Source organism: Artemia franciscana, chromosome 13 (assembly GCF_032884065.1).
Source record: "Artemia franciscana chromosome 13, ASM3288406v1, whole genome shotgun sequence".
In the NCBI taxonomy this organism is placed as follows: domain Eukaryota; kingdom Metazoa; phylum Arthropoda; class Branchiopoda; order Anostraca; family Artemiidae; genus Artemia; species Artemia franciscana.
The window spans coordinates 33,647,986-33,670,511 of record NC_088875.1 but is presented as its reverse complement, the minus strand read 5'-3'; the positions used below and the strand labels follow the sequence as shown (position 1 = coordinate 33,670,511).

At 36.3% G+C, this 22,526-nt stretch overlaps 1 protein-coding gene across 1 annotated transcript in view; it reads right to left on the bottom strand.

Moving 5' to 3' along the window:
- Window positions 1-22,526, bottom strand: part of LOC136034836 (protein zyg-11 homolog B-like) — a 55,616-nt gene that overhangs the window by 11,613 nt on the left and 21,477 nt on the right. Inside the window, exons 2-7 of the mRNA XM_065716291.1 lie at window positions 14,706-15,634; window positions 11,072-11,297; window positions 10,237-10,413; window positions 8,193-8,349; window positions 3,969-4,118; window positions 16-202 (exon numbers count right to left, since the gene is read on the bottom strand). Of these exons, the coding sequence (XP_065572363.1) occupies window positions 16-202; window positions 3,969-4,118; window positions 8,193-8,349; window positions 10,237-10,413; window positions 11,072-11,297; window positions 14,706-15,610 (1,802 nt within the window). The 5' untranslated portion in view covers window positions 15,611-15,634. The remainder of the gene's footprint in view (window positions 1-15; window positions 203-3,968; window positions 4,119-8,192; window positions 8,350-10,236; window positions 10,414-11,071; window positions 11,298-14,705; window positions 15,635-22,526) is intronic.

The window sequence follows — 22,526 nt, the reverse complement described above, 5'->3', positions numbered from 1 at the left end:
GACAGTAAAACTTACTTTAAAACGACAAGGAAATCATCAACCATTAAATTTTGCCTCAGCTCTGGGACTTCAGCAATATTGTTCATCAGCCCAAGGACTTTCGTTTCAACACTTGCTTCGTGTTTGAATGTCTCGAGGACTGTCAGAAACTGGGCCATTCCATTATGCTGGAGAAATTTCTCACAAGTAATTGGAGATTCATCTATAAGCAATACAAAAAAAAGGTTATGAGCTTTGTTGGTAGACCTTCTACACTATTCAGAGGCGGTTTTAGGGGAGGAGACAGAGGGGGCACTTGGCCCGGTCGCTGAAATTTTGGAGGCGCCAATTTCAAGTGAATAATCTAACGATTATAATCATTTTGGAATTTTTGAAATTTTATCTTTATTAAAATTTAGCAGAGGGAGTAATAATCAAGCAGAAATAATCAATAAAGTATTAATTAATCAATAAAAACAAACAAAAAATAATAACAATTAAATAATTTAAATAATAAATTAAAAATGAATAAACTTGTAATTGATTAATAAATTGAAAATAATTGTATTTATAAATGAAAATTCTGTTAAAAATTAGTCTGAAAATCTTGTCGGAGACAGGGGATGGGGGCTAATCAAGATTCTACTCCGAGCGCGAGAGAGGCGAGAAACACCACTGATATTATTATGGGCATCCTTTTATTATGGTAAGTTTAGCTAACGTAGGGTTTTGAATTGACGGTTTTGACTCATGATGAATGAAGCCGAAACTAGGTTTTCTAAGAAACAATAAAATAGAATAATCAACAGCTACAATAGAGGGTATCCTGATTTCTATGTAAATGAAAAGACCCGTGAAAAGTTCTTAAAATAAAATTCTTAAAGTGCACGAGCCTACGAAGGGGAACTTGCATAACAAAGTTCAAAATCCATTTACAATTCAAGTATTGGCAAAAAACACGGTCTTCCTTAACACAAACCTCAAAGTACTAAAAAAAACAAAACGACAGCAAAACAATCGTTAATTATTAACTATTGACAAATGAACTAACATCATTTTTATACAATCCTAATAAGAGGGTTATGCCAGATTTGCCTCTAACTAAATTGGACTATCTGTCTTGGCTTTTTCTACAATTAGCCATGGCTTTATGACCACAACTACTTGATTTTGATTGAAAATCAATGGATAGCACAATACTCAACCCAGTCCCAAATTAAACTGCGGTTCGTTGTTTATTCTAGTTTTTTTTCTTTAATATATTCCTTTTTTATTGCTTTTCTAATATACTACCCAATCACAGTATCCCTGAAATCTTCATCTCTTTTTATTCTTCGACGCATAAATGTTGCCGAAGGATACATTCCCTCCGTGTTTACTTATCCCTTGTCATACTATTATTGGAATATGCATGTCTAGTCTGGCATCCGCATCTTTCTAGTGAACTCACCAAAAAAATTGAGTAGGTCCGAAAGGACTCGCTCAGGCTCATTCACAAGCTCGGTAAAATCCCACTCTCTTTCCTCGTTAGGTCTGCACCCCTTACCACTACCCAAGAAAGGATGAATACTCTTTTCTTGAGTTTTGCTTAGTCCACCATTTCCATTACCCGTACTGGATGCAATTTCACTGATTTTTGCATCCACGCCTGACCGTGTATCACCCGCTTAACCTTCTCAGCAGTCCCAACTTATTCGTCGATTTATGCTGCTACCAAAAAGTTTCGAAATTGTGTCATCGTAGAGCACCTTAATAATTCTTCATATATGTCGTAAACTAAATAAGGCTCTTCTGTCTCTGTGTCAATTGTTTGTGTGTTGTCACAATAAATAAAGCGTATTGTCACTTGTTTTACAGGCATTTTTTTCCGAATTTCTGCCCTTTTGCGACGCAATCTTTTTTTCTTTCAAGCATCTATTTTTCATTCTTGTTCTTTGACCCGTGCTATTTTTCTAGTCATTAATTGTTTCTAATTTTTTCTCAGTTTTAACCAAATATTGACTCGCTTTATACTTATGATTCTTGTTTGTTGGATTTTAACAGCTTGTGATAATTACTTATCAATAAAGTATTATTTTTTCTCAGACGACTTTTATACTTAATCGTCGGACTGACGTACTTGTAAAATAAGTTATTTCTCGATCCTCTTCTGCGTTTCGCCTTTTAAAAGGTATAGGAGTAAACTGGTCTTGAAACCTCGGAGTAATGAACCAGGGGGTGGTTATGAGGCACGTGTCCCTCTGCCCAAACGTTACAAAATTACAAGGGTCGATCAGCAAAAGTACCAATGGGGGAGCCCAAGTTCCGATCGTGTCCCCAATTATCAATTCTGCACTCACCTCTGGTCCTACATTTAGAAGTGGGCGAGGGAGGTTAAAAGAAATCCAACGAAGTTTCCTGGGTTCTTTGGTGGATCTTGGAGGATTGAATGGGAGGCAATACAGGGAGGGGGGGATTAATCGTGGCTACTATGAAGTTGACTAAATAAGGGTCGGTTAAACATATTCTATCAAAACAAGCAGTTATGCAAACCATCTAATGATGCTGGGCTATATATATATATATATCAATCAATCAATCAATTATTTTATTGACCCATATAAAATGACACGAAAGTGCCCATATGGAGTAAAGGAAAAAAAGAGAAGAGAAAAAAAGAAAAAAAAATCAGACTATGACAAACAATACTAAACAAACGCACTATAATATGAATGGCTACGGTCTAGAGATTGAACAAATTCAGCACGTCGTTGGTCCACAACTAAAAATGGATCAGTAACACCATATAGTTGCGTAACTTTGCGGTTACGAGGCCGAAGAGGAAGACTTAGAAGATACGTCACATACTTTTAATATAGCTTACGGATTGTCGGTAAATCAGTTATGATAAATAGCTTCCAAAAAAGGAGCTAGGGCTAGGACATGAGGGATTGTGTAAGCGTTATAGAGCCTAGCCAAAATATTCTTACTGTAACGTGTTTTAGCACTGACTAGTAATCCATAAGCTGTTCTAGCCTTCGTGCTGAAATGCCCAAGTAGCCCTGCACACGTACTTTTCAGGTCAGTACCAAGGGGTAAACCCAGATAAGTTAGGGAAGACGAAAGTTCGAAGTCAGAATCACCCAAACTGACCGTGATACTATCAGAACTTGATCGTTTAGAATCGAACTTAATACATTTACTTTTACTCGGATTGAAATTTAGACCAATACCGTTATGCTCCTCACTTAAACTTGCAAAATTCTTCTCTATTAAAGCCAGGGTTCTACTCAAATTAAGAATATCGTCAGCATATTTCAAAAGCGATAGGTCCAAGCCACAAAAAGTAAAGCTCATTTCAAGTTTCTTCTGGGCATCGATAACACTGTTGTTAAATAGCGGTGGTGAGATTGTAGCACCTTGTCGAATACCTTTATGTATGGGAATGGACCTGTCAATTAAATCCGAGTTTTTACCAGAAAGTGACTTAACCTTTACATTTAATCTCCGATATGTGTTTCGAAGGGTAGCTATTACAGAACTGTTCATACCACGAAGAAGAGCCGCTAGTAAAAGTTGCGGGTGGATTCCAGAGTCAAAAGCTCTGCTGATATCATGGCCGGCAAGAAACAGTGGATCCTTAGACGAGGCAGTTTCGAGTATAACATTTGCAAGGATGGAGTGGGCGTGCTCACGGCTAAGACCGTTTTTAAAACCGAACTGATTTTCTGGCGTGGAGCAAGTCTGATTGAACATATTGATCACAAGGGATTCCAATAGCTTGCATAACACAGGAGATACAGTGATTGGGCGTACGACTGGCAATCGGTGCTATCTTTACCCTTTTTGAAAATAGGTGTAATAATCCCGGCTCAAAAAGCATCCTATATATATATATATTCTTTTCCAAGATACTGCGATAGGCACAGGGATTCTCCAGCAATTCAAAAATGTGTCAACTTGAAATCCTACAAGGAATAGCAAATTTAAATAGTAAATCAGAAGAGCACCTGTTAGATTCCATAGGGCACTGAGCGTGAACTTCAGTGTGATATCAGCAACTTCGGAGTCGGTTTTAGACTTGACGATCTGCAGCAATTTCTTCATATATTGAGGTTGTGCTCCAAGCCGAGATGTTTCTTCGGTCGATATTTTTGCCGCTAATACCAAGAATAAAGAAAAAAAAGAAGTTAAAAACTACATTCACAAAGTGAACAGTTCTGAAAAACATCCAGTTGCAAAATTGAAAACCCGACTTAGCCAAGAGATATTATAATAATATTATATTGAGAAATAAGGCAAATACCTCTAAATTTATAGATGTTTAACATTTTTTAACTGTAAAAGCTACCCAAGCTATTCTTAAAGGCTGGATGGAAGGGGAGGTCATAACCTATTCCGGTTGGGCTTTCCATTCATCTACGGCGCGATTTCAAAAGTAAAGCGGCCAGTGTCTTTACGGAGTCACTCATTCCTACGTTTGAAAGATTGACCAAGGAGGTGGCTTCGATTAGTAGCAAAAAAAATACAATTTCAAAAGTGCATCTTACTTCAATCCAATCACTTTTGACTCTTAAAAAGGGCACTAGAACTTTTAATTTCCAGCCTCAAGAATGACAGCATTAATCCAGTCATGTTTAGTTGAGTTATACCTTGTGCCTTATGGTCCATGATGTAGTTTATGTACCAAGGCCATATTTAACAATTTTCATATTTTATAGCTTTAGCAGATTCAAAATCAGTTTTCGATTTGACGAGATGCAGCCGCTTATTTAAAAACTGAGGGAGGATGTACTCATAGTTTATATGTTTTTTCAATCATATTGTGCCACTAAAACCGAAAATTAAAAAAAACCTTAAATCTTCATTCCAAAAATCAAAGACAGCAGGAAAGCTTTCAGTCAAAATTAAAAAAGCACAGCTTTCCTAAAGTGAATATTATAGTCGTTTAGTCTTTCAATGTCTTAATTATTTTTGACATGGATATTATGGAGCTTGGATCAGAGTATTGGTAAATAACTTTTGCATGGAGCATGGAAACTGTTTGAACATTATACCCTTTAAATACGTCCGAAGAGCCTTAACGTTTTATCTCTGCGTACTTATTGAAATGATTACCTTTCCTGTCTATTCTCTCTCTATCTTAGTCAAACACCTGTTAAAACTTTAAAACTGCGGAAAAGATAGTGCCTTAATTATATACCTAAGCTTGCAAGCTTGCCTTGCACGATTCTTGCCTTCCACCATCAAATATTAATATTTTTATCATAATTTGTTTCGTCATTTGAATATAATTTATCATAATTTCTATATGATTTTGTCTAATTTGTCTACTATATATTCGTTTGACTTTCTCTTGGCGTGCCCGTGCTTAATTTTATGTCCTATTTGTGATGCGAGAGCAACACTTTGGTTTTGTCATGTTTTTTTGCTTCTAGAACCCCAATTTCAGCTTATTCCCAGAAAGTGGTAAAGGTTTAACCTTTGCGGTTTTTACGAAAATTGTGGACCGTAAGCCGAATTGATAAATGCGACTTTGCATTTTGGAGAGCTTCGTAGATCTCTTGCCAGATCAAACCATGTTTCTGCTTTCGAGTGGAAAGCTCCGTTCTAGTATGCAAGCAGACAGGCACCAGTTTCAAATTGAAGATGGACTAAAATCTACAAGTGTTAAATACATGCGGCAGTTACCCAGCCCCATAACCAATATATCTTCTTTGAGTGATAAATAGAAAAATTTACAGAAACAAAAAAGTGGCATTTTCCCACACGTCCGAAACTGCTGCCATCTATTTTTTACCCATTTCTGTTCGTGATTTCAGCTGAGTTTATCATTCGGTTTTTCGCACTTGGGATTGCGTTAGAGAAATTGTATCAGAAGTGCCTCTTAAATTTTAAAAGTTCTCTCTTTGCTAAAGAAATTGGAGTTTATCCTTTGATCCTTTCTAAGTGATGACGTTAGAGTCTTGGCCTACGGCAAAAAAGTCCACTTTTGAACTAAGACAGATAGACTTTTTTTTCCGACGGCTGTCGGTAGCTCTTGATGAGGTGATCGAAGCATCCGTCATACATTTTTTTGGTAGAAAAATTCCTTTATGAGATATACCAGTCTGAAACTTTAAAGGAGTTGACAACTTAAGTAGTAAGGTACACACTGAAACCAAAAATAGGACGATACAGAAATGGTATCAGATGTGCCTCTTAAACTTTAAAAGTTCTCTCATTGTTAAAGAAATTAGAGTTTATCCTTTGCTCCTTTCTAAGTGATGACATTAGAATCTTGGCCTACGGCAAAAAAGTCCTCTTTTGAACTAAGACAGATAGATTTTTTTTATGGCAGTCGACAGCTCTTGATGAGTTGATCAAAATATATGTCATCCATTTTTTGATAGAAAAATTCCTTCATGAGATATACCAGGTTGAAAGTTTAAAGGGGTTGACAACTTCAGCAGTAAGGTACACACTGATGCCAAAAATAGGCCGATACCAACTGTGAGACATATAGGGGAGTTTTAAGCAACAGTCGGCTGTTAGTTCATGATCATCATCGACAATGAGGGGTTCGCAACGTTTGCTAGTTGGTGTACCTATTATTTGTTTCCGGTGTATTTGATGGTAAGACCAATTTGGTTCCAGAGGTAAGACATGTAGGGGACTTGTAAGTAATAGTCGTCTGTTAAGCTACCATCATCTTCAGTGATGATGGGGTTTACAACTTTTGCTAGATGCAATGAGGGATTTGCAACTTTTGCGAGTTGGTGTACCAAGTATTTATTTTAAGATCCTTACAGATTAACAACTTCAGTCTGTAATCAAAGCGAGGAAGCTAAACCAAAGTCTTTTTCTCGCAACGCTTTACTATGTGAAGCCGAACAAAGGTTGCCGCAACACCTCACGTTGCCCATGTAATGTAGATCTAGTTTTAAATGTTTTCGTGTGGTCGTTTCAAACCGAATATGAATTCGGTCCGTCATGGCTCATGGTAGATAAATTTTACGAAAATCTTATTTTACACCCGTAAAATTTGCTTTTTCTGTACTACTAATTCTGCTTTTTTTTATGGCTCTGCAATACACCATTGGTTCTGCATTAGGTTCTACATGCGCCTTATCTAAATACTTAAGCTTGGAAGCCATACCTAACATGGTACTTGATCCCCCCCCCCCATGCAATACTGATATTTTTATCGTAATTATTTTTTATCATTTGAAGATAATTTATCATAATTTCCAGATATTTTATTTAACTCGACTACTATATATCCGTTTGAATTTTTGCTTGGCGTGGCTGTATTTAATTTTGTTTCAACATTTCTGTGGTCGTTTCAAATCGAAGTATGAGCTCAGCCCGTTATGGATCATGACAGTTAAATTTTACACAAATATTATTTTACACTTATAAAATTTTCTTTTTCTGCGTTACCAACTCTGTTTTATTTGTTTATGCCTCTACAAGACACCATTGGTGATATTCTGTTATCAAAACACACACTATAAAGTTCCAAAGACAAAAAAATAAAATCTGATTACATAAACTGGTTAAGAAGAAAACTACACAACAATATAGGCCTACGTCTTCAAAATTAGGCAAACCCAAAATCTCATTTTTTGAGATTTTGATGGCCTCATTTTTGAGGCCGTCATGTAGTTTCAGAACTTAGCGGGTGCCAAGTTTGAAAATAAAGAACGTGTGTTCAGCAAAAAAAGTGCGAAAACAAAATATCATCACGGAGCTATAGAAATTGAAATTTTCACGATTGTTGTTGCAAAAGAAATGTGCCACCATTTATTGGTGCCAAACTAGGTATATATATATATATATATATATATATATATATATATATATATATATATATATATATATATATATATATATATGATATTGACTTCTTAAAAATCTAGGTGGCGTAAATTTAGTCTTAAATGCATTTAGTGTTGTTTTTTTTTCCACTTTCAAAAAACATATTTTCCTTTAAAAACAAAAATTATTGAAACAAAACTTAACGCACACAAAAATTTATGTTTATTCCTTACTCCATTAAATCTACTCAATTCATGCTAAATTTACTTAACTACTTTAAAAATTTACAATTGTTTATTCCTTGTTCCATACAAATGACCATAAGGACTCTTGCACTGTCCTTTTTTGTACCAATACATAAACATACACTTATTCCTTAACTATTCATAGATGGTATGTTAAATAATGTAGCAAATTTATCAGTAAAGACCTACCAAGTATAGAGCAGATGGCGACACTCATTCTACCCATGGAGGGGTCGTCAAACTGACAAAGCGAGTCCAGAACAAGTTTGGCACAGCGGAATCTGTCAAAACTCACATCCTGAAGAATTCGGTCGCTACATAATGTCAACAGAGTATTTTTTTGAAGCTAAAAAAGCATAAAATGAATAAAATATCTTAAAAACTCAAATTTATATTCGATTTCTATAATAGAAATATTTCCATAATATTAATACTAATACTAATATTGTCAGCGAATAAATCATATAAAACAAAAATAAGCCTAAAAACAAAATAAAATAAAAAATTGATCAGGAAATGTATCAGGGATTTCGTTTCTAGAGATATATACAGACATTTTCCATGAAGGGAGGAGTACTCTACACACACACACACAAAAAAAAAATATTTTCACGCCTAAGTATTCAAGCTTCCGTTCAGTTTAGACGTCCATACCACACCCCTTGCATGCCGGTATGGTACAGCTTTTTCCAAAAAAAGAGTTGTTTTGGGACATTTTAATTATGTCACCCCAATGACTTTCACTTGAAGGCCATGCTGATAAATACAATGAACCTAGTGACATATGGGGCCTTAATGATATCTTACAATATAAAAGTAACAAAGCAACACAATCCCCCAGCAATATAAAAAGTTAGACAATACTGTCTTTCTAATGCTTGCTTTATTATTTGCATAGAAAGCGTCAATTTGCTCAACAGGCTGATGTTTAATGACAAAAAAGAACAACAAAGAAAACAAAAAGAAAATGAACAATGAATCCTGGATAGAAGAAGCAAGATGTCCAGCAGCAGGGGACGAAGTAATTCCACTCTGCCACATAACATATCACTTTATAGTAGCCTACAACATTCAACAAGATAAAACAAGCAAAGGAAATTCAGAAAAAAAGGTAGCACCAGAGCCACCGTGTAGATGGTGAGGATACTATGTAATACTGTCTTTTTTTATGTAATTCATTTTAATAATAAATGTTGAATGTTTTAAAATACCTTTTAAAATTTCCTGTACACTATGATAACGGAAAGGTCTGGAAATTTCAACCCTAAGATCTATTCTAGACCCCTCACATCCATGATCTGTCACAGGACCCCTATGGTGTTGAGAAATTTTGCAGAGAAAAATGCAAAAAATTGAACAAAATTAACACAACTTACCGAAGCATTAGACCCCTCCCCCACCCTAGAAAAATTATTTGATTCCATTTGAAACATTCGGATGTTAGCAATTATACAAGGGGACAAAAATAGAAATTTTCACAAGAAATTACTGTATAGTATGTGTTTGACATCTTGCTTCATTTTCAGTTCCTTTTGTTAGACCCAAAACTTGTCAATTGCGTCAAGCCTGTATTGATCTCGTTACATTTTTCATGATAGCCTCAAAAGACAAAGTCGGAATTCGTTCTCGATCTCTCGTAAGCCCCCTACTGTGGGCGACTTAGGGATCGCATTGCGCATGTATGGTAAAATTTTACCTACGTTTCTCATAGTCTGTAACGAGTTTCAAGACAAAAAGAATAAATACAAGCATAACAAGATGGCTAACACATTTTATTTCTCACATATGGCATGCTGTTCAAATATTGCTGTAGTTAATAAGGAAAAAAAAATGAAAAGAAACTACAACTTGCATTGATAAATACAGTTTAGTATTATGTATAGGCCCAACTTTTAGAATATTTCATACCCAGAAAACTTTTGAGAAATGTGCCAGACGCGATAACGATGTTTTCCGCAAATTACATACACAAAAAAAAGTTTTGACTTTTCTTTTGATTCTTTGTTGTTTTTTTCTTAAGTCTGTTCTATAAAATTCACAATTCAGATATAAAAAATACATAAAATTTTCCAGGCGTTTGCTTAGGAAAAATAAAGATATGCCCGTGGTTATAAGGCTAAATTTTGTTTCTTCTACTTGTTCTCTCATCACACAAGTGGGGCAGTATGTTTAGTATTTTTTTTTCTCCTGAATGTGTTGCTAAATGTAAAATTTGACCGAAATGAGTCCTTACTTGTTGGTGTTTCGGATAAGTTTCCATCGCCGACAGAGTGTTGGAGACCACGTCTTGTAACACATGTGGATGCACTTTCTGCCCAAGTTCACCTTTGGATAAATTATATAAGCATGCTGTTGCAGCCATCTGAATAGACACTTTGCTTGGATGAAGGCTCATCCCTCTTAATACAAGCTGAAAAAAAAAACAACTGTCTAATAAAAAGTCAAAGGCAAATCATATTCACATAGGTTTACAGGAGACGGAAAAATAAGATTTATACAGTCCTGAAGAGTTTTGTGGGAATATTTTTTTTTGTTGAGTGTAGAGGTAAAAGCACTTGATCCAAAGGGACGGAGGTATCGGTAACTCAAAAGCAAAATACTTCATACATTCCCGTAAGTTTTTGTTACAGCAATAAACTAATGTTGTCCTATCTAAAAGACGTAAGCTCTAATCCTAAGTTACTTGGATTCTTTAAGCTACGCCTCATACTAATATTACTTTATAGAAAAACGCAATGAGCTAGAAATTTTTGTAAGTATGTCTTGATACTGAATGTCCAGTGCATGAGTGCCAGCTCTATGTTTGTTGGAGGAAACTGGGACCTGAGCAGTTCTCAATAAAGTATCTATAACCATATCTACAATCGTTTAAAGTTGATTTTTAAACAGGAACAGTTACCAGAAGTAGAACTTCAAGAAGAGAACTGAATTCAAGCCCCCCTACTCCGCATTCCTAAATTACAGTTTTAGAGTTCCTTTGAGTTTGTATGATAGAAAAATTACAGGTGTAAAATATGATATCACACCCCTTTTAGCTGATAATGAACTATTAATTCAAATATATTTACCTTTAATACATCGACTCTTGGCTCATTAAAACTTTGCGTGAGTCGAAAAACATCATACAAAGCTCTTTGAACATAAGAGGGTCGTATAAGATATCGCTTCAATGCTTCCAGTACTTGTTGTTCTGTAGCTGAACCAGTCACAATTAGATCTGGCCTATGATCAGGGTTTCTATAGTCAATGAAAATCTCATCATAACATACATCTGTGTGAGCCAGTCCTAAAAACCTAAAAAAAAAATATATTCTACTCGATTATGTATGCTCTCAAACAACGAAGAGCTCTCAAAGATCTTTTGGAGCTGTGGATAAAATATTCAGCTGTTCAATCTATTTTGTTGTTTTGTTTAGAACCCCTTTTCCCACCCAGTTACATTTTATATGCCAATAAACATGATATTAACTATCATCTATGCACATTCTATATTTGGAGCTTTACTAGGAGTTTTTCCCGATTTCTACGCGCATTTTTAGAACTTCTAAGGATTATAGATGTGTATAAAGTAGGGGGAGGAAACTCATTCTCCGTCCTCTCTCTCTCTCTCTCTCTCTCTCTCTCTCTCTCTCTCTCTCTCTCTCTCTCTCTCTCTCTCTCTCTCTCTCTCTCTCTCTCTCTCTCTCTCTCTCTCTCTCTCTCTCTCTCTCTCTCTCTCTCTCTCTCTCTCTCTCTCTCTCTCTCTCTCTCTCTCTCTCTCTCGGCTCCACAGCTGGGAGTAAAAAGCCAAATTATCGAAGACTAAAGAGTTCCAGAAGCCCTTCCAATATCCCTGCCAACTTTTTAGCCCAAAGGTAGTCATGTTGCACTTTATTTGAACCGGAATTATATCATTATTGGTATATCTAACGGTCTATCTACCAATCTATATATCTGCCGCCTCGTTTGAGTCGAACATGTGCACTGATTTTTCACATATTTGAGATAAAAATCTGAGCTCCAGCATCCCTAAACATCTTCCTACCCACTTTTTAGCAAAAACTTTGGCATGTTTCACTTTTCCTTAAGAAAAATTTACAGGATTTTTCAATGAATATGACTTGAAGCATAAAGAGTTTGCATCCTCTCCAATACCAGTTCCTACCCATCAGCAATTTTTCAGTTTTTTTTTTTTTTTTTTTTTTTACGAATGACTTGAAATTTTGGGGGCAAGCATGTTGGGCAACAGGAAATGAAAATGACGATTTTCCGAAGCGAACTCCCGTTCTCCAGTTCTTGCACGAAAGTACTCATGTCCACTTTCAATCTATGGAGGCAAGTAACTTTGGTTAAGGGGACAGAGCAAATTAAATTTCGCCAACATTCGTATTAATGTTTCTGGATTCTTTTCAGCTTTCGTAAACAAGTATTGAAAAGAGAGGAGTCTAAAACCATGAAATTTTCAACCGCTATCCTTTACAGTCCAGGGATTATGTTTCATTGTCCGGCGATTTTTTCGGAATCATAGAGTGCTTTATAAACTAGAATCTTAAATCATGTTCAGCTCAAAGAGCCAAAGGGTATTGAAGATGTCTAAATGGTCTATGTCTTATTCTATACTGATAGGGTCCATTTAGGCTAAGAAAATTCGTCTTCAAGCAAGCATACAAAAATACAAATAATAAGGCAATACTATAACTTAGTTTTGAAATTATCAGTAATGTGATGATGTGATGGTGAAAAACAGAGCCATTTTGTTGCTACGATCCGATATGTCGGAAGCAAATAGTAGGCGTTATGCTTTGAAGCAAAGTAAAGCAGGTAAATCTTGCATATGCTGAGTTTTTGGCAATAACAGCAAAATAGGTTAGGTTTTGCGTTTTGGGACAAAGAAATAAAGAATTAGCTCATACAGATGGTACATTTAAAAAGTAACAGCGTCAATTTATTGTCAGGAAATAGAGAATAAAGCCAGTTTTAAGCAGAAAGAGTACATTTTGAGACCGTCTTTAAGGAATAGTTAATAATTTTTCAAAAGTAAATTCTTCTAGGACTCCAAATTCTAGATATTAAAGGGTTGATAACTACAGCATTTAAGAGTTGGCGAAGGAAAAAAACAAAGCTTTGTTCCTGCAACATTTCATGTTGTAAAGCAAATAAACCTAATTTTTTTTTTAAGATTATTTTGCTTTTTACTACTGGGACATAGTTTACTCAACTTATCATCCGAAATGCCTGTTTTTAGACGCTTATTGGTTTTGTTTTGAAAGTTTCAATTCTTTGTCAGATTTTTTCCTTTAGCTTTTACAACAAGTTTCATTGATAAATTTACTTATTCATGTTTTGCTTATTATTTATTATTTGCACATTAATTCAACATTTATTGAAAGCTTCTTTTGAACAGTTTTATTTTACATAAAACTTAAGTTTGGCAGTTATGCTTCTGAGGAATGTTTTTCTTTTAAATAAAATTGTTTTATTCCTCTAATCTTATCTTTAACTTATGTATAATTATTTCAATTTTGCCAAGTACCCAATTTTTCTTCCATAAACACAGTCGAAATAAAATAAAATCTTAATCCAAATCAAAATTACAAAGATTCTTTGAGGAATTGATACACGAAAACAATACCAGTTCACAGTTTTATATGTTCCTTTAGGGACTCACTGTACCCGAAAATGTTTTTTGCAAATTCGATCAAAATCTGACATACCCAAACTACAGCAAGTCTGACCGCCTTCACATGAAAGGTCTTTACTAGTACAAGTATTAATTAGAATACCATAATATATATAACTACACACCAAATTTGGACAGGTGATAAATCTCACTCAATCTCCAGGAGTATCTAGAGGGCCCCCTCCCCTCACTTTTGAAAAGGTGGGAGGTGTGATGCCATATGCTTAGCTGCATTCTTGACTAACCAAAACCATTGGGCCTATCACATTGCACATGAGTTCGAGATCAGTTGGATAGAAATACTAATTAAACGATCTGAGAATATTAGCTACAATTAAAGGTAACATGATAATGTGATTAATAGGAACAGGCTGCATATTATAGGTTAAGAATTTAATGTGTTAGTGTTTTGTTTTGGTTTTGTATATATCCAAGGACTATACTTAGGACCATCAAGAGGAGGAGGGGGGGGTTACATTGTCACAAACGCCATGATAATACTTGGAAATAGCATTAAATATGGATTTTGTGGTGTTCTTATTTTGTTATTATCAAGTTTCCTCCTGAAAAGCAGCTCAAATACCTTGTTACCATAATAATTATAGTAATAATCAAAGGGGGAATCACTCTTACTGTGTGCACTTGTATTTACCTATTTTACTTCGCATTTTGTTTTAAATATTAATAATTTTTAATACTTAATAACATGGAATTAATAATTTTTTTGACTATTCAAGATAACATATCCAACAGCACACAATACAAAGTAATCAGGCTTCTACGTAGGGTACACTCCCCCTTCCCAACATTACTTCAAAGGACCTGTCTACTTCCCAGTAAAATAAAAACAAAGTTGAACAAAAATGTACTCTTTAGTATCTTTTAACCACTCCAAGAAAAATCATTTTATGCTCCTTCCTTAAAGGTTGAGGATGATGTTCAAGTGAATATTCACAAAAAAAAACAAAACACTAATTTAAAAACTTAAATATAATGGGCATAATTAGCAATAACAACTTGAATCGAAAGCCATGGTTAAATACCTGAGTTTGGTATGCTGGCCAAGAAATCTTCTAAGATCTCCACTTTCTACTTCCTCTTCTTTCCCCGAAATATCCAGTGATAAGAGCAATGGTAACATGTCCGGATGTTTTAAGAATTTCTCCAGTCGGAGCTGATTTCCTGTCATAACACGGAATGGTACAGTTCGATCTCTCTCCTTGTCCACTGATATATCTAGATGCTGAAGCTTTCTCAAGTCACTGAGGACGGATATCAAATTATCTGCAGACACAGAGCGGAGGTCATACATAGTCAATGATCTAAGTCTCTCTTTTAAAAGTCTCAAAACACTTATGTCGTTAACTTCAGTCTGAGATATATCTAAGACTTCTAAATTTGGTAAATCTTCACAGATCATTGCCAAATTATGGTCATTCAGTTCTGTTCGACTTATATCCAAAACTCGAAGGTTTTTCAAACGACATATTTCTAAGACGTTTACAATGGGAGAGTTTGGATTCCGGAACGGACATGCAGATATATTCAGAGATACAAGGTTGTGTTTTGTCCATTCGTTTAATGATGACATCAAGTCACAAACTGGAGCACTAAGGCCAACAGTAGTCAATTCAACAATGTTATGACCCTTAAAGACTCTCAATCCTTTTTTAGTTAATCCTTGACCGTTTGTAATATTAACATGTTTTAATGAAGTATTTTCACTTGAGAACACACTAACTGTGTTGTCATTAAGCTTTCCTTTTTCCGACAAAACTGAAATTAGTTGTTCAGAAAGTCCTGATGGAATATAGACACTACTATCTTTTAGGCTTAGCTGATCAGAAATTTCATCAACCTTTCCTCCTGATTCACATACAACAGCTTCAATATTTTCACATATAAAATCCAAACAGGTCTCATGCAAATGTGAGGGAGAGTCGTGCATCTTGTCCAGACGTAAAAAAAATGACTAAAAAAAAGAGAATTGTAACTGGATTTTAGCAGGCATAAACAATGTAACCTGTTATACTGTTATTTGTGGTATGTCGGATATGTGACATATGTGATGTAAAATATATTCGTCATGTAGAACTACGCCATCTGGATATTAGATAGCACAAAAAATATTCCACTGTTTACTTTTAAAAATTCAGTTATGCTTCTAACTCGCCCAAAGTTAGGCTAACACGAATTAAAAATTGCGAGTTGGGGAAAATTATATTGACCGAACCTAGTTTTTTCACATACTCCAAATCCAAAACTTTCTTCAAAGATGTAGTTATCGATAATAATTTATTTATATGATTCTCAAAACAAAGATAAAACCCAAAGGAATGACCATGTTTTGGCAAAAATCATACAATTAGGTTGCCTACATAAAACTGACCCGTAATAAACTCGTTTGGTGAAGAAGGTTTCTGTGGAAATGAGCATGATACACACGGACCTAATCATAGTATATATGAGCTTAACAAATTGTTACTGTAATCCCTAAAGGTCGTATCTGACACTTTTAAATTGTGGGGATAACCTGCCAAAAACCGTTTGCCAAGTTGTTTTCAATGGGGGGTTCAGCAGAGCAATGTAAATCAGGAGGATTAAAATATGACTGAAAACACATTGCCCTGCTGATGCTTTCTTTCATGACAGTGACGAAATGTCTTTTTAAATACAGGCCTAAGGGACTTGACACTTGTAAGCTTAAAACACTATCTGGGTCCATACACATAAACAATGTAACCTGTTATACTGTTATATGTGGTACGTCGGATATGTGACGCATGTGATGTAAAATATATTCGTCATGTAGAACTACGCCATCTGGATATTAGATAGCACAAAAAATATTCCACTGTTGACTTTTAAAAATTCAGTTATTCTTCTAACTCGCCCAAAGTTAGGCTAACACGAATTAAAAATTGCGAGTTGGGGAAAATTATATTGACCGAACCTAGTTTTTTCACATACTCCAAATCCAAAACTTTCTTCAAAGATGTAGTTATCGATAATAATTTATTTATATGATTCTCAAAACAAAGACAAAAGCCCAAAGGAATGACCATGTTTTGGCAAAAATCATACAATTAGGTTGCCTACATAAAACTGACCTGTAATAAACTCGTTTGGGGAAAAAGGTTTCTGTGGAAATGAGCATGATACACACGGACCTAATCATAATATATATGAGCTTAACAAATTGTTACTGTAATCCCTAAAGGTCGTATCTGATATTTTTAAATTGTTGGGATAATTGCCAAAAACCGTTTGCCAAGTTGTTTTCAATGGAGGGTTCAGCAGAGCAATGTAAATCAGGAGGATTAAAATATGACTGAAAACACATTGCCCTGCTGATGCTTTCTCCCATGACAGTGACGAAATGTCTTTTTAAATACAGGCCTGAGGGCCTTGACACTTGTAAGCTTAAAACACTATCGGAGTACATACACATAAACAATGTAACCTGTTATACTGTTATATGCGTTACATCGGATATGTGACACACGTGATGTAAAACATATTCGTCATGTATAACTACGCCATCTGGATATTAGATAGCGCAAAAAATATTCCACTGTTGACTTTTAAAAATTCAGTTATGCCTCTAACTCGCCCAAAGTTAGGCTAACACGAATTAAAAATTGCGAGTTGGGGAAAATTATATTGACCGAACCTAGTTTTTTCACATACTCCAAATCCAAAACTTTCTTCAAAGATGTAGTTATCGATAATAATTTATTTATATGATTCTCAAAACAAAGACAAAAGCCCAAAGGAATGACCATGTTTTGGCAAAAATCATACAATTAGGTTGCCTACATAAAACTGACCCGTAATAAACTCGTTTGGTGAAGAAGGTTTCTGTGGAAATGAGCATGATACACACGGACCTAATCATAGTATATATGAGCTAACAAATTGTTACTGTAATCCCTAAAGGTTGTATCTGACACTTTTAAATTGTTGGGATAATTGCCAAAAACCGTTTGCCAAGTTGTTTTCAATGGGGGGTTCAGCAGAGCAATGTAAATCAGGAGGATTAAAATATGACTGAAAACACATTGCCCTGCTGATGCTTTCTTCCATGACAGTGACGAAATGTCTTTTTAAATACAGGACTAAGGACCTTGACACTTGTAAGCTTAAAACACTATCTCCCCGAGACATAAAAAGGCCTTGAAAATAGACCAAAAGGGTTTTAGCTATTGCTCGGGTTCAAAGGACCTCAGGGGTCATGTCGCTAATGATTCGACTTGCCCCCAAACAGGAGAGTAGATTTATTACTACAACTACTACTACTGCTAACAACCCATTTGCAGCACCAAGCCGCCTGCAGCCAACACGGCTGAGCACACTACTCCTCCAATCAAACCCATTCAAAGCTTCACTCTTTCCCCCTGCCATGAAGTTTCAATTTCCTTTAAATCCTTCTTTATGTTATCTTCTCACGGAATGACCAGCTTTTATTTGGTCCGAGATGGTTGGCCAAAGAAGCATAATTTCTGCCAACCTACAAGCCCTTACAAGCCCCCTAATTCCCTTACAAGCTTATTGCCTTTCTTGGCAGGCGAATGGCGAATAGTGTTTGTTTTCTTTTCTTAATAAATGTATATTTCATATCTCACCTATCACTCTTCATTCGTGTAACATGGCCTAGCCATCTTAATCTTTCTTTCTTTAAGGCCCAAGAAAGACGGATCGAACCAAATTTTTTAACAGCTTATGATGTGACAGATGGTATGTCAAATGAGTACTTACGACGACTATTCTGAAGATATCTCCTCAGGAAGACATTTAAAAATCTTTCTCAGCATTACGAAGCACCCATGCTTCAGGGTAGCTCCCTCCTAGATTTTGAAAAATATCTTTATTTGGTATTTTCATCGAAAATGACTTTTCCTTGTAATTTCACAGGGGGAAATACCCCCCCCATATTTTGAGAAATACATACAACCCCATATTTTTGCAAACATGTTCCATTGGCAAAAGTGTCTCCACAGTAAGTAAAACCAGAAGAAGGTTAAGATGAATACAATGCATTTATTTTTGTCCTCTGCTGTTGCAATAAGATTGATTTCTGCTTGGTAATGCGGGACCCAGAGTTGACCTCAGCTGCAGCAGCCCACCCGCAACAGGACCCAGTATTTGATTCACTGATCAGCTTATGGGCAAAACTTTAACGTAACTGTACCAAATAGGAAGCAAGTAAGTGCAATAAACGCTAGCGAACATAGACGAAATCAGGCATCAATGGGTCAATTTATGAATTGAAGATGGACACATACGTTTTTAGACAGGAGTATTTTCAATTCTCCCTAAATTGAATTTTTCTATTACATTCGTCTCAAACTAAGATTTCATCTTCTTCTTTTGAATTTTAGGTAAATTTGCACAAACAACCCAATGGCATAAGGCAAAGACAACCAAAGACACAAAGCACAAGAGCTAAGAGCTCATATGGCACTTGTGATGAGGCAAGAAGAGCTAAGAGCCAAGAGATCATATGGTATGAGCTCTAGCAAAATTCTATGAATCAATAGATTGATTTAAAAGGAAAATAAGAGGCTTAGTGCTGGTCAGGATTTAAAATAAGAGGTCTGAGTCACGATGTCCTTCTAAATATCAAAATTCATTAAGATCCGATCACCCACTCGTATGCTATAAATACCTATTTTTTCTAATTTTTCCTCTTCCTTTAGCCCCCCAGATGGTCGAATCTGGGAAAACGACTTTATCAAGTCAATTTGTGCAGCTCCCCGACACACCTACCAAATTTCATCGTCCTAGCACGTCCAGAAGCACCAAACTCGTCAAATCACTGAACCCCTCCCCCCAACTCCCCCAAAGAGAGCGAATCCAGTACGGTTCCATCAATCACGTATCAAGAACATTTGCTTATTCTATCCACCAAGCTTCATTCCGATTCCTCCACTCCAAGTGTTTTCCAAGATTTCCCCTCCAACTTCCCCCAATGTCGAAAGATCTAGTCGGGATTTGAAATAAGAGCTCCGAGACATGAATTCCTTCTAAATATCAAATTTCATTAACATCCGATCACCTATTCGTAAAATAAAAATACCCCAATTTTCACGTTTTCCAAGAATTCCGGTTTACCCCTCCAACTCCCCCCAATGTCACAGGATCTGGTCAGAATTTAAAATTAGAGCTTTAAAGCGCAAGACCCTTCTAAATATCAAATTTCATTAAGATCTGGTCACCTTTTCGTAAGTTACAATTACCTGAATTTTCAAAATCCCCCCCAACTCCAACAAAGAGAGCAGATCCGGTCCGGTTATGTCAGTAACGTATCTTAGACAGGTTTTTATTCTTCCCATCCAGTTTCATCCGGATCTCACAAGTATTTTGTAAGATTTCTGGTTCCCCTCAACTGCCCCCCCCCCCAATTACGCTGGATCCGATTGAGGTTTAAAACAAGAGATCTGAGTCACGAGGTCCTTCTAAATATGAAGTTTCATGAAGATCCGATCACTCCTTCGTACGTTAAAAATACGTCATTTTTTCTAATTTTTCAGAATTACCCCCCCCCCCCCCAATAGAGCGGATCAGTTCCAATTATGTAAATCACGTATCTAAGACTTCTGCTTATTTTTCCCACAAAGTTTCATCCCGATCCCTCCAATCTAAGCGTTTTCCATGATTTTAGGTTCCCCCACCCCAAACTCCCCCAATGTCACAAGATCCGGTCGGGACTTAAAATAAGAGCTTTGAGACGCGATATCCTTTTAAGTATCAAATTTCATGGAGATCCGATCACCCGTTCGTAAGTTAAAAATGCCTCATTTTTTCTAATTTTTTAGAATTAACCCCCCCCCCACAACTACCCCAAAGAGAGCGGATCCGTTCCGGTTATGTCAATCATGTATCTAGGACTTGTGCTTATTTTTCCCACCAAGTTTCATCCCGATCCCTCCACTCTAAGTGTTTTCCAAGTTTTAGGTTTCCCCCTCCCAACTCCCCCCCCCATGTCACCAGATCCGATCGGGATTTGAGATAAGAGCTTTGAAACACTATATCATTTTAAATATCAAATTTCATTGAGATCCGATAACCCGGTCGTAAGTTAAAAATACCTCATTTTTTCTAATTTTTCAGAATTAACCCCCCCCCCCCCCAACTACCCCAAAGGGAGCGGATCCGTTCCGGTTATGTCAATCATGTATCTAGGACTTGTGCTTATTTTCCCCAAAAGTTTCATCCCGATGCCTCCACTCTAAGTGTTTTCCAAGTTTTAGGTTTCCCCCTCCCACCCCCCCCCATGTTACCAGATCCAGTCGGGATTTGAGATAATAGCTCTGAGACACATAATCCTTCTAAATATCAAATTCCACTGAGATCCGATAACCCGTTCGCAAGTTAAAAAAAACCTCATTTTTCTAATTTTTCAGAATTACCCCCCCCCCCTAACTACCCCAAAGAGAGCGGACCCGTTCCGGTTATTTCAATCATGTATCTGGGACTTGTGCTTATTTTTCCCACATAGTTTCATCCCAATCCCTCCACTCTAAGTGTTTTCCAAGTTTTAGGTTTCCCACTCCCAACTCTCCCCCCCCCCAATGTCACCAGATCTGTTCGGGATTTAAAATAAGAGTTCTGAGACACGATTTTCTTTTAAATATCAAATTTCTCTGAGATCCGATCACCCGTTCGCAAGTTAAAAATACTTCATTTTTTCTAATTTTTCAGAATTAACCCCCACCCCCCAACTACCCCAAAGAGAGCGGATCCGTTCCGGTTACGTCAATCATGTATCTAGAACTTGTGCTTATTTTTCCCACCAAGTTTCATCCCGATCCCTCTACTCTAAGTGTTTTCCAAGATTTTAGGTGATATCCTTCCAAACATCAAATTTCATTGAGATCTGATCAACCGTTCGTAAGTTAAAAATACTTCAATTTTTCTATTTTTTCTAAATTAACAGGCCCCCCACTCCCCCACCCAGATGGTCAAATCGGGAAAACGACTATTTCTAATTTAATCTGGTCCAGTCCCTGATACTCCTGCCAAATTTCTTCGTCCTAGCTTACCTGGAAGTGCCTAAAGTAGCAAAACCAGGAACGACAGACCAACAGACCAACAGAATTTGCGATTGCTATATGTCACTTGGTTAATACCAAGTGCCATAAAAACTGTCTCTTTAGCACAGCACATGAAAATGGAATTTCGAACTAGCGGAATCATTTCATGTAAGAGTTTTAAAATGAGATTAAAAAAAAAAAAAAAACTATCCCCAGGCCAGATGGGTCCAAATTCTGAACAAAAAAAAATACACACAAAAACACAAATGTCGATAAATTCAGAAGACAGAGAAAAGATTTGAAACAGTAACAAAGAAAAGGTAAAGAACATAACATTGGACTTTAATGACCCTACCAGCAGTGCTGATATCTGTTTAATGGCGCTTCAGCCAGGGAGTGCAATGGGGGGCTGGGGGCCAGTCATCCCGTGATTTCGCACACCATTCCTGTTTACCTTCCCTGAAGTTCTCCGTGTACCCATTTAAAGCTAGGTCAACTCTGGCTGAGCTTATTGAGTCACGTGAACAACCCTTGTTCCAAAACAAATAGCCAGCAATACCGGGTCTCAAACCCCTATCCTCACTGACAACAGATTTCAAATCTAGTGTGCTAAGCACTTGGCTAAGACAGCTCAAAAAAATTAATAACGTTACAAATTTGCGGCTTTAGATCGAATTTCCTTGCGATAGCTGGGATTGCACCTCAGTCCCAAGCTATCACATACAGATATATTATATATGACTTAAAGTCAAAATTCATACAAAATTTGCTAAATAATACACTGTAAGTAGACGTTAATTTGGTGTTTCACTTGTAAAGCATAAAATG